General features: G+C 38.4%; 1 protein-coding gene across 1 annotated transcript; it reads left to right on the forward strand.

The window, feature by feature from the left end:
* The first annotated feature begins 9,938 nt into the window (after positions 1 to 9,938).
* LOC125079982 (olfactory receptor 52B4-like) lies at positions 9,939 to 10,883 on the forward strand. Its single transcript, XM_047693742.1, has one exon. It carries the CDS (start codon positions 9,939 to 9,941, stop codon positions 10,881 to 10,883), a length of 945 nt encoding a protein of 314 aa, XP_047549698.1.
* Positions 10,884 to 13,619: the final 2,736 nt, after the last annotated feature.

Raw genomic sequence — 13,619 nt, forward strand, 5'->3', positions numbered from 1 at the left:
GAAGGTGTATCTTAAAATATCTAGCTCAGGGGCCAAGATAAATCTTACGCTTGCTAATAATGTTAGCATTGGTTACACTCCAGCTCCCTCTCTTACTGCCTTGATTTTTTTTCTTTCTGGGAAGGAAAATTGCCTCCTAATTCTCACACCTGCAGAGATGCTCTGACTCCTTTCCCAAAGTCACCTCCAACATTGGCTTGGGGCAGGTGGCCAGCTTGCTGCCATTTTCAGGGCTCCTTGCATGGTTTTCTAGGAGGTGTCTGTAGTCTAAGTAAATGCATTTTCTGTTTTCTCATCTCTAATCTACAATTATTAGGGCACCTGCCACCAATAGGATAGCTTCTCCTGATTTGCCACTTGTTAGGAACTTCCATCCTGACCAGATATCCTCAGCTCCCCTCCCAGACCTTACTTTCTGAGTCTGCTAGAACCAATCAGATTTGCCCCTCTGTTCTTTAGCACTTTGTCCATGTGTACCAGTAGCCTGCAAGAGTCCTGTCACCTCTGGTCTCTTGGGGACAGAACACCAGCCCAGTCCTTACCTTGATCTGGAAACCTCCCCATCCCCATATGTCTAATTCACTCACCAGCCTTGGGCTGGCTCTCCAGGAGCAGACCACATGAGCTCCATAATAAAATTCAGCTTATGGGTCTGGAGTTGAGCTGTTTATCCTCTTTTGTGGAACCGTGGAGGGAACACTTCCACTAGGGCTCCAGGGACATAGCCAGTCTCCACCAGCCTCACCTTCTTTCCAAATAGGCTGGCTCTCTCAACCCATTTCCTGTCTCTCTCCCTCTTTTCCTCCTGATCATCTTCTCTCTTGCTTCTCTCAAGATGCTCTGGTAGGAAAACCTTTTCCATCTAACCTAGCCTTGCTAGAGACCTATTTTAATGAATGTTAACTCATTCTAAATACAGAATTAATTCATTCTACATTTCCAATATAACAATATAAATGCTTGTGATTAATATGTACCAATAACTTGTAAGTTTGTGCTCTTCACAAAAGCGATCATGTTGAAGTTTTCAAGTCTCTCTCTCTCTCTCACACACATCTACACAATGGAATATTAGCAATAAAGAATGAGATCTTGCTATTTGTGACAAATGCATGAACCTAGACAGTATTATGCTAAGTGAGATAAGTCAGAGAAAGACAAATACCATATGCTTTCAGTTATATGTGAAATCTAAAAACAAAAACAGGCCCGTATATACAGAGAACTAGTGATTGCAAGTGTGGAAAGTGGAGCAGGATGGGCAGAATGAGTAAAAGGAAGTGGGAGGTATAGGCTTCTAGTTATGGAACAAATAAGTCACAGGTAATAAATGGTCTACATGGTCTCATATTCATTTATCGTTATATTTATTCCAGTTATGGAGTGAATAAGTCACATGTAATAAGTAACTAATAAAAGGTATTTATAATTATTATAACATAATTATAATATTACCTATAAAAGGTAATAAAATAGGTAATAAAAATGAAATAAATAAAAGTAAAATAAATAAAAGTAATAAAAATAATAAATAAATAAAAATAAAAAATAAAAAATAAATAAAAGGTTCAGCATGGGGAATAAAGCCAATGGTATTATAATAGCACTGGATAGTGACAAATGATAGCTATACTTTCAGTGCATAGCATAACATATAAACTTGCTGAATCACTGTTGTACACCTGAGACTAATGTAATGTCATGTATCAATGATACCTCAATAAATTTTTAAAAATAACAAAGAGCTTAGGATAAATGAATATGAGACCATGTAGAGCGAAAACACAGTAAGAGCATAAAAGCATAACAGCTGACAAGCATAAAGGCAAGGATTTTGCTTTTTTTAAAAAATTATTGTTAGTCACCATACAGTACCTCATTAGTTTTTGATGTAGTGTTCCAAGATTCATTGTTTATACCCAGTGCTCCAAGCAATATGTGCCCTCCTTAATACCCATCACCAGCCTGGTGAAGGGTTTTACTTTAATTGCTTTATAGCTTAAACCTGAGCTGTTCTCGGTATAGTGTAGGGACATAAGAAATACACGTAAATTGCTGGTGGCAATGAAAATTGGTACAACCACTATGGAGGAAATGCAAATCTAACAAGTCTACAAATGCACTTAAACCTTGACCATGATACTTACACTTTTAGTAATTAACCATAAGATTTATTGATAGCATTATCTAAATGAAGAGAGAATAAAAGAACAAGAAAAAAAAAAGAGATCCTTAGGTATTGCTGAACAATGCCAAAATTTCTAACATGTAGTTGGTGTCTAAAATGAAATGAGAGCGAGATTAGACAGAAAAAATTTTGAAAAAATTACTGAAATTTTCCAAATTAGATTAAAAATCATAACTTTGCAGATTCAGAAAGATTAGTGGATCTCAAAGAAGATAAAAACAAAGCTATGCCTTGATGCATCACAATCAAACTGAAAATTAAGAGACAGCCAACATTGTCTTTGAATACCCTGTAGCTCAATTACTAGATCGTATGGTCTTTCTATCTTTAATTTTTGGAGGAATATTCATACCTTTTTCAACAGTTTCTGCACCAATTTATCCTGAGCTTTCCGCACCCCCCCCCCCTTGGCCACTCACTTGCTTTATTAGCTCACCAGTCCCAAAAGTTTGAACTGCTTCCATCCCCAGTGGATTAGCAATGACAAAAATTCTGCCATAAGCTGACTAATGGTAGAAGAGCCATATAATCACAGTAGTTAGAGACATAAAGTTTGCTTCAGTTACCTATTGCTATGGTGTAAAATTACTGGCTTAAAATAAGAACTACTTTATTATCTCTGACTATTCTGTGGGATGATAGGCTCAGCTGGGTGGTTTTTTATTTTATTTTTATTTTAAGTTTATTTTTTCAATGTTCCAAGATTCATTGTTTATGCATCACACCCAGTGCTCCATGCAATACATGCCCTCCTTAATACCCATCTCTAGGCTCACCTGTCCCTCCACCCCTCCTCCTTCCAAAACTCTGTTTCTGAGTCCTGTCTCTCATGTTTCATTTCCCCATCTGATTTCCCCCAATTAACTTTTCCTTTCCTTCTCCTAATGTCCTTCATGTTATTCCTTATGCTCCACAAGTAAGTGAAACCATATGATAATTGATTTTCTCTGCTTGACTAATTTCATTCAGCATAATCTCCTCCAGACCTGTCCATGTTGATACAAAAGTTGGGTATTCATCCTTTCTGATGGAGGCATAATATTCCATTGTATATATGAACCATATCTTCTTTATCCATTCATCTGTTGAAGGGCATCTTGGCTCTTTCCACAGTTTGGCAATTGTGGCCATTGCTGCTATGAACATTGGGGTATACCCTTCTTTTCACAGCATCTGTATCTGTAACTACACCCAGTAGTGCAATTGTAGGGTCATAGGGTAACTCTATTTTTAATTTCTTAAGGAATCTCCACATTGTTTTCCAAAGTGGCTGCACCAACTTGCATTCCCTCCAGCAGTGTAAGAGGGTTCCCCTCTCTCTATCCTAAGCTTTTTAAATGGCTACTAGCCTCCAAGAAAGCCTAATGGAATTTGCAAGGGTCATATTTCCTGAAATTCACATAACGTTATTCTATTAGTCAAAGCAAGTCAGAAGTCCCTTCCAGATTCAAAGGAATGGGTAATAGACTGCATCTCATGATGGGGGAAATTGGCTTGTGTGTGCAGTCAAGGAAAGAATTACTGGCAGCCATTCTTTTTTTTTTTTTTAATTTTTTTATTTTTTTCAGCATAACAGTATTCATTATTTTTGCACCACACCCAGTGCTCCATGCAATCCGTGCCCTCTACAATACCCACCACCTGGTGCCCCCAACCTCCCACCCCCCACCCCTTCAAAATTCTCAGATCGTTTTTCAGAGTCCATAGTCTCTCATGGTTCACCTCCCCTTCCAATTTCCCTCAACTCCCTTCTCCTCTCCATCTCCCCTTGTCCTCCATGCTATTTGTTATGCTCCACAAATAAGTGAAACCATATGATAATTGACTCTCTCTGCTTGACTTATTTACTGGCAGCCATTCTTGCTGAGTGTCAACCACATTTGACAAACTGTCAGACTGACAAATGTTCAAAAGCTTGACACCAGACTCTCCTGGCAAGATTATGAGGAAGAACAGCACTTGCATACACTGCTAGCATAAAGTCCGGAACTAGAGGTGAATTGCCTAGGATTGTGGAAGCACCTGGATCAAGGCTACTGAAGGATTTATGAGGCATTTCATTTTATTTATTTATTTTTTAAAAGATTTTATTTATTTATTTGACAGAGAGAGATCACAAGTAGGCAGAGAGGCAGGCAGAGAGAGAGGAGAAAGCAGGCTCCCTGCTGAGCAGAGAGCCTGATGCGGGGCTCAATCCCAGGACTCTGAGATCACGACCTGAGCCGTAGGCAGAGGCTTAACCCACTGAGCCACCCAGGCACCCCTCATGAGGCATTTTTAGAAATTATTGAGAGTAACCCTGCTAGACAATCAACAGCTCTAGTATATAGAACTTCACCTGTACACCAGATCCCAGTTCCTGAGCCTCTTACCTTCTGTTTTCCCACAGTAGAAAAACCCTTCCTTGCCCCCCAGAAGTATCCAGTGAGTTCCATGGTCTGTAAACTAGTCCTCCTCAGGATTCTATTTTGCTTCAGATTAATCACCTTTTCTCTACTGATGTTTAATGAGTGTTATGAACAGCTAGCCACCAAACTTCAGTAGTATTATCATTGTCTAGTTTTGGTCCTTCCATCTCTTCCTGGAAGATAGCTTTCCTCAGGGGTGTGTGTTCTCAAAGCGGTTGTGTGGCCACAGAATGACCTGCTGGTAGCTGTCCTCAGCAGGCTGGTCCTCACAAGTCTCTATTGGCACTCCTTTTACAAGAATGTTTTTCAGTTGTTTTTCCATAACTTAGAGAGTTGTACAGAAACAAAAAAGAGGGGATTTTCCTACTACAGAAATAAAATGCAGAGATAAGAGAGTAGAACTCAGAGTGGGAGGTGACTATATTTACATGTACTCACTATGTGCTCAGTTTTGAGTCAGACATTGAGTGAATGCAGACATGCTGATGGTTGTCTTTCTATGGGTTTCATATCTTGACTCCCTGAACTTCCCACGACATGAGTTCTACACCAAGTTCCTCTCCTGCAAGTAGAGATGGGAATATCAAATTCAACACACAGAGAGGGCATGGGAGTGGGGAAGCCCAGTATATGAGAGCAACTTAATTGCCTTAAAGTTAATTTTATGAACAAATAAAAATGTGTTGATAGCCTTCTAATGATCTCCACAATGATATGTATTGTCTGTATTAGGATGGATTTTACTAGTGAATTATATACATAATTGTTATTTACTATTGTATGCCAATCTGAATTACTCAATGCTTTCTCTTTTATACTGCTTATGTATTACACCTATAATCAAACATTTATAATCAGGACAAAAACAAAGGAAGACAGGAATATGCAGAAAAGTGACTATAAATTATTGATCCTGGTGATGGTGTATTTTACATTAAAAATCAAATGACTTGTTCCAGTTCTAGTCAGCCAAAGGAAATAGTGCTTTCATAACAATTATAATTCACATGTTGCTCCAAACAGCCCTGCATGTCATACACATTCCTTTAGTTAAAGACTCCAAAATACAAATTTTATCACAGTGCTTGATAAATTGAACTTTGGATTTTGTCTTGATTATGAAGAAATATTTTATGGGAAAAGATGCCTATTAAATAGATATTGGTTTTAAATAATGGAGAGTGTTGATTACACAGAATGTAATGCTTTTTGAAAGAAGTACAGGGATTTCTTAGAAGGAAATACTAGGAGTGAGAGTGTCTGAGTATGGAAAGCCACAAAGATGCACACATAAAATTTGAGGATAGAGATCAAATAACAGGGAAGGTGCCAGAGGACTAGGCATCAAGAGAAAACGGTGGTAGGAAGTAAGCATAATGACTTGGCCCATATGGGACTGTGGGTTTGTTGGTGGAGTCAGAACCCAAGGGCACTGGGGCCTTGGAATAAAAGTGACCTCCTAAGTCTCACAAAGATAATCACTCTGTAGTCTAATCTGTAAGTCACTAAATTTCCTCCAGTTACTGATTCCATTTCTGCTTTGAAAGACTTAGTCTGAAGCTGATGACTGATTTTGTCATATGTGAGGTGAGATTCTAGGAGTAGGGGAGAGTTGAGCTAGATAATAGGCCTTATAGGCCCAAGGTAATGAAACTGATTTTGAATGTTGGAATGTGAGGATCTTTGTTTGGAGTCTTGTGAACAGACTGTAGAGGAGACCAATGGCCAACATTTGGACAGATAGGGCAGAAATAGATGGTAGGTTCTCAAAGGACTTTTAAAGTGTCATTTGGATTCCAGAAAATGAGTGCTCAAAGGAAAGTCTTGCTTTGGTCACTTACCTTAAATCTCTCTTACCTGGTCTTCCTTCCCTCCTACCTCCCCTCCTACTGCCCTGTTTGCCTTTCCTTCTATGCTATGTTTTAGGTACATTGATGAAAGGACGTGCCCCATCCATCAAGGAAGTCAAAGGTTGTTAGAGATGCTGGATAGAGAAGAAAATCATTCCTGATTAATGAGACATGTTTTCTAATATTTAGAAATCTGGATCATGTAGGCAAAGCCCTGCTATGCTTGGCAGATTCTAAGAAATTCCAGGTGAGAGGGGCAGGGAAAGGACTCAGCAGTACAAAGCAGGGTAATGTCTGGGGCAGGCTCAGGAAATCTTCTTTTGGAAGGAGACCTGAGGGACAGTCTTTTAAAATAATTTGGAGTTGGGGATGCCTGGGTGGCTCAGTTTGGTTAAGTGATTGCCTTCAGCTCAGGTCATGATCCTGGAGTCCTGGGAACGAGTCCCACATTGGGCTTCCAGCTCCATTGGGAGTCTGCTTCTCCCTCTGACCTTCTCCCCGTCATGTTCTCTCTCTCAAATAAATAAAGAAAATATCTAAAAAGAATTTGGAGTTGGACTAGCAGCTGTTCTAGGCAGCTGTTCCAAAGGCCATGTTCTCCAACCCCTCGGCTTTCCTCTATGACTGTAAACAAAGCCAATCCCCTTGGTTGTTCCTTTTCTCAAAGATACCCTTCAGTTTCTGAAGGACTTTCTCTTTTCCTGCTTCTGATTGTGTTTGATCTCCAGCTCTGTTCTTTCATCATTAGGTCTATGGGGTTGTCATTGTTTTGGGTGCCACTTGCCACTTTTCTATTTCTTCTAGGATTGTGGCATTTCTTAGAAAAGTATTATTACAGTATCTGACCATGCAATGTACAGAAGGCAATTGTCCATTGGAGGAAAAATCTCTATCAGACTGTCTATGCCTCCTCAAATGCCAGTATCCCTAGACTTTTCTCTCAGGAAAGTGGAGTTAGTTCATTTGAGCCAATCTGTGTTCTCTCAGAGGGTAATTTGGTGCCCAAAGAAGGGGAGTATTTTAATTCAGAAATTAAATGAGAGAGATACAGAGAAAGAAGGAGGGAGGGAGAGAGAGAGAAGAGAAAAGAACTTGTATGAGTTACAAATTTGTTAGGTGAAGAGCCTAGGTACTCTATTAAGATTTTTAAAAAATTTTTGTGAGTATTATACATACAGTTTAAAACCTCAAATATCCTCTGCCTTTACCATAAACAATAGTTTCCCTGCCCCATCTCACAACTGATCCTTGCTCCTCAGAAAAACCACTTTAACACTTCTATTTCTTTTATTACTTACCTCCATATATACAATACATTTATATTGTTATTTCTTGATTCTTATTTTAAGATCACTTTTGTATGTCATACACTGGCCTTTTTATAAGGAAGATGGGCATTTAGCTTTCCCACATGTAAACCCCTCCCAACCAAATACATACATGCACATTCACACACACACAAATCTCCCTTTTCCTGATTTTATTAAGTGTTATACCATGATTTTTAAGATGTGTATTTATGTTTACACTATTGTGATTATAACTGAATTATACAGTGACATATGGTTATATTTCTATTCTTGAAAAAAAATTTTTCTTTCCAGGAGTAAATAATTGTCTATTTTTTGTTTGCTTAACTTTTATGTGGCTTACTTTGCACTAGAAATATAAATTACATTTCAAAACAATCTTTTCCTTTTTTCTCTTTGAGACTTTCCTTTAGGATCTCTACTCCCTTGATCCAGTCCAGACTCATGATACTCCAGGTCTCAAGACAGTGACTGACCTTCACCACTATTCGAGGAGGTCCCTCACTTCCTCACAGCCTATGCCCTCTCTGGCATTGTAGCACTTTGTTTTAGCAACTTTGTTGGAGCCCATGTTTCTTCATTTCTGGTTCATTCCCTCACTTCGGTATTTATCTCCCAGTAACTTCTTTGAAAGGCTTAATGGGAGGTCAGTCTTTTGAGATCTTTGAAGGTCTTAAAGAACTTTTTTACTCTTACAAATTTTTTTATTTACTTGGGTGTAAAGTTCTGGATTTTGAGTCATTTGGCAGAAAGTCTCCCTGAATAAATCTCATACTACACATAGCACCTCGACTCACTTTTGGAGCCTCATTCTTAAAATGAATTAGAAGATCTGGGTATATGGTATTAAGCTAACACTACCAGGCGTAAATAAACAGAAGTTCATGAGGTTTCATTTGGTTCAGTATGTAGCCTTTAATTTTACCCTGTCCTCTGGACATGGTTGGGGTGGGGGTAGTATGCTAAGAGTCTCCAGCCTTAACTCCATCAGAGAATAAACCTCCAGCATTCTGAGGGAATGTGGTACCTAGATGGACAGCTTGGGAAAGAGGATCCTGGAGTCTAGCTGATTTTTATATAGATTTTCAACCAATAATCTTCTTTAAAAAGCCCATCCTTATCTCTATTTAGAAAATATCCTGATACCTTTAATTTTTGAGATGATCTGGGTTCTGAAGTGAAAATTAACTTGATTTTTGTTTTCTACTCAATCCCATTAGTTTTTTTTAAGTTTTTTTTTTAATTAACATATAGTGTATTATTTGCTCCAGGGGTACATATCTGTGAATCATCAGGCTTACACATTTGAACAGCACTCACCATAGCACATATCCTCCCCAGTGTCCATAACTCAGCCACCTTATCCCTTCTCCCCAACTCCCAGCAACCTTCAGTTTGTTTCATGAGATTAAGAGTCTCTTATGGTTTCTCTCCCTCCCAATCCCATCTTGTTTCATTGTTTTGCTCCCTACACCCCACAACCCGCTGCCCTACCTCTCAACTTCCTCATATCAGGGAGATCATATGATAATTGTCTTTCTCTGATTGACTTATTTCTCTCAGCATAATACCCTCTAGTTCCATCCACGTCATTGCAAATGGCAAGATTTCATTTCTTTTGATGGCTGCATAGTATTCCATTTGTGTGTGTGTGTATACACACACACACACACACCCACCCACCCACACCACATCTTCTTTATCCATTCATCTTTTGATGGACATCTAGGTTCTTTCCATAGTTTGGCTATTGTGGACATTGCTGCTATAAACATTCGGGTGTGCATGCCCCTTTGGATCACTACATTTGTATCTTTAGGGAAAATACCCAGTAGTGGGATTGCTGGGTCATAGGGTAGCTCTATTTTCAACTTTCTGAGGAACCTCCATACTGTTTTCCAGAGTTCAAGCCTATTAGTTTTATCCCATGTGCTTGGTCAGTAGTCCTCTATCTGCTCTCAAACTGTCCCTTCTCTGTTATTATCTCTTCTGCTTTTTATATTTGATGTTTTTTGTTATTTTAACTGATGTTTTAACAGGTAATAGGAGGAAACAGTAGTAAACACAGGAATTTAATTAGATATATTTAATCAGAAACCTCAAGAAAAACATTTATATGTAATCTGCATTTCTCTTTGTCTCTGCTAGGTGAAATTAAAGTCCACATTGGCTTGACTCAGAAATGGCCAGCTTCAATCATACTGGTGTTAACCATGTAGTCTTCTACCTGTTGGGCATTCCAGGCCGAGAAGACCTACACATGTGGATTTCCATCCCCTTCCTCATCTCCTATGTCTTTGCTCTCCTTGGAAATGGTCTGCTCATCTTCATTATCCTCATCAAGAGCAGCCTCCATGAACCTATGTATCTTTTTCTCTGCATGCTGGCTGGAGTTGACATTGTCTTTGCCACAACCACAGAACCCAAGGCATTGGCCATTTTCTGGTGCAATAGTAGGGAGATCTCTCTTAATAGCTGCATTGCCCAGCTCTACTTCCAGCATTCCTCCTTTATTTCTGAGTCAGGCATCTTGCTGATGATGGCATTTGACCGCTACATCGCAATATGTTATCCACTGAGATACACCATGATACTCCCCCACTCTCTGATAGGGAAAATTGGTGTGGCTGTTTTCATGAGAGCACACTGTACAATTTTTCCCATGATATTTCTTCTGAAGAGGCTGACTTTTTGCAGAAATAACATCCTACCACATACATTCTGTGAACACATTGGCTTGGCCAAGTATGCCTGTGATGATATCCGTGTAAATATCTGGTATGGATTTTTTGTTTTAATGTCAACAGTGATCCTAGACATTGTCCTCATTTTTGTTTCCTATACTCTGATTCTCCATGCTGTCTTTCGTATCCCTTCCCGAGATGCTCGCCACAAAGCTCTCAACACATGTGGTTCTCATGTCTGTGTCATCGTCCTTTTTTATGGGCCTGGAATCTTCTCTGTTCTCACTCAGCGCTTTGGCCGTCACATCCCGCTACATGTCCATATCCTGTTGGCCAATGTCAGCATGCTTGCTCCACCTATGCTGAATCCCATCATTTATGGGGTCAGAACAAAACAGATAAGAGACCAAGTGCTTTATGTATTGTTTCCAAAGCAGAAATAACTAGGGATGGCAGAAACTGGTTTCTCAGAAACTCTGGTCCTTTGTGAGATGGGCTCTCTCAGCAGTGAACCAGAGAACTAGAAATGAATCCCCAGCAAAATAGCTCCTTGAATTATGGGCCTGTGGGGCAACTTACCTAAGACTGTCAGACTTGCCCCCCTAATCAATCTGTTCTTAGATTGATTCTCAACCCACAGTGCCTGTGGGTTGACTGAGATAGTTACAGTTCATTATTTGGGGAAGGGACCGGTTTCTCTGTAGTAATCATGTATAACTCTGTAATATTCAATTCAATTTTGGGAACAGACAATATAATATTAAGTCTCATTTAGATAAATCGTTTTCTGTCTTGAGCTATGTCAAGCCCTGAGACCTCTCATCATATGCCTGGACACCTATGTAAACCCTTCATCCCTTCATATGCTTTCTCAAATTATCATGGGCAATAAGAGGACTTAAGTCAACTGTACTCCTAACTTTTGACATTTTGGGAGTTGTTTCTCAAAAATCATCCCCCTCAGATGGTACAGAACAAATTCAGACTTCCTTTCCAGCAATACTTTCCAAATTAATTTTACACAGTCTGTGCTTCAGTCTCAAGGAACTGTCTGTCTCTATTTTCTCCATGTTCAGTCATGTTGTCTGGTACATTTTCCCTAAAGGATTCATGTGCCTGGAATGACCTCTCCTGTCCTTGATCTTTTATTTTTAAAATATTTTAAAAAATTAAAAAATCTGAGAGTGCACACAAGTAGTGGGGGGAGGGGCAGAGGGAGAGAGAGAAGCAGACTCCCCACTGAACAGGGAACAAGCAGGGCTCAATCTCAGAACCCTGAGATCATGACCTGAGTCTAAGGCAGATGCTTAACAACTCAGTCACCCAGGTGTCCCTGTCCTTGACTTTTTAATAAATTCCCTTTATTCATCTTTCAAGGTCTAGCTTGGTGTCATCTACTCAGTGAGGTCATTATAACCACCTCATCTCAGATAAAGATATGACTTCCTCTATGAGGTGATACTATATTGTTTTACTTCTTTTGAAAACATTTACTTTGTTTTTTATATAAAGATTCCATAAAGAAATAAGAAAATGAAAATTGCATATGATCCAACCACCCAAAGAAATTTACTGTTACCATTTTGGTATAGAATCTTCCAGATTTTATACATAACTCTTACTCCAACAACTGTAATCATACACGCATATTCAGAACTCAGACATGATTCTGTAATTCAATATTATCATACAGGCCCATAGTGTGGCTATTTTTAAATGACGGTACATTTGGAAATCTGTTAATGACTATTTTGTCTTTTAATCATTTACTTAAAAAGCATGCTTACATTCTTTTTTTTTTTTTTTACAATAGCTGAGGTAGTATTCATCCATTTAATTAATTAATTAATTATTTTTTAAAGCTGCCATTCATTTGAGAGAGAGAGAAGGGGAGAGAGGGAATGTGTGACGGGGTGGGGCAGAAAGGGGCAGAGGCAGAGGGAGCAGCAGACTCCCCACTGAGCAGGGAGCCTGATATTGGGCTTGATCCCAGGACTCTGAGATCTTGACTTGAGCAAAGGTATATGCTTAATGAACTGAGCCTCCAAGATGCCCCTCATCCTTTTATTTATTTATTTATTTATTTATTTTTTAAAATTGTGGAGCACCTGGGTGGTTCAGTTGGTTAAACATTTGATTCTTTTTCTTCTTCTTTTTTTAAAGGATTTTATTTATTTATTTGACAGACAGAGATCACAAGTAGGCAGAGAGGCAGGCAGAGAGAGAGGGAAGCAGGCTCCCTGCTGAGCAGAGAGCCCAATGTGGGGCTCGATCCCAGGACACTGGGATCATGACCTGAGCTGAAGGCAGAGGCTTAAACCACTAAGCAACCCAGGTGCCCCTATTTTTAAAATACTTATGTTTTTGTAATCATTAACAACATAAGTGTTATGCTAGGGACATTTTTGTATATAAGATTTATCTATTTTTTGTGCATTAAGCTTTGCATATTTTCAACCTTCAAATAATTACTAGGTTAGGGGTATGAAGATTTTAGTCTTCTCTGGCACATTGAAAAAAGGCATCTAGGGAAGTTATTAATTTTCATTCATCAGAAATACATGAAAGTGCCAAAATTTATTCTACCCCCTACTAGTATTTAGTAAGTAGTTCTATTTTATAAAAATCTGCCACATGTCAGAGTAAAACCATTTTTCAATGTTCTTTCATTTGAATTTATTTAGTTAACAGATACATTGGATAATTGTTATGGATATTCTATTTCTTTGTGGATTAATAGTAACAACCATTTATTGAATCTACACAAAACTTATTTCATACTTTATCTTATTGAATCTTCACATTAAGCTTGTTATTGCTTTTATTTTACCCATTTTGCAGATGTAATTTGAAGCTTAGTGAGAATATATAACTTCCCCAATGTATTAATTTATTGAGAGTATTTTCTCAGGTGGCTTAAATTACACATTCTGTAATTTTCTTTGAATGGTTTGGTTGGCTTTTGTTTTACTTAAAGAAATAGAGTACGAAATATTTTCAAATCCATCTTTCTTTTCCTTTTTTGGGTTTTATTGTTTTAATCTTAGAATATTTTCTTCAACCTATGATTTGATTATTTTTATATATCTTCTAGTTTCTCATGGCATACTTTCTATAGTTAATCTTGCAAGAAATATATTAATAAATTAAGCAAAAGAAAACAAACTTCAATGACCAAT

Source organism: Lutra lutra, chromosome 10 (assembly GCF_902655055.1).
Source record: "Lutra lutra chromosome 10, mLutLut1.2, whole genome shotgun sequence".
Lineage (NCBI taxonomy): Eukaryota > Metazoa > Chordata > Mammalia > Carnivora > Mustelidae > Lutra > Lutra lutra.

Excerpts from the sequence above, each read along its gene's own strand:
- LOC125079982 (XM_047693742.1), top strand. The coding sequence starts at position 9,939 with ATGGCCAGCTTCAATCATACTGGTGTTAACCATGTAGTCTTCTACCTG.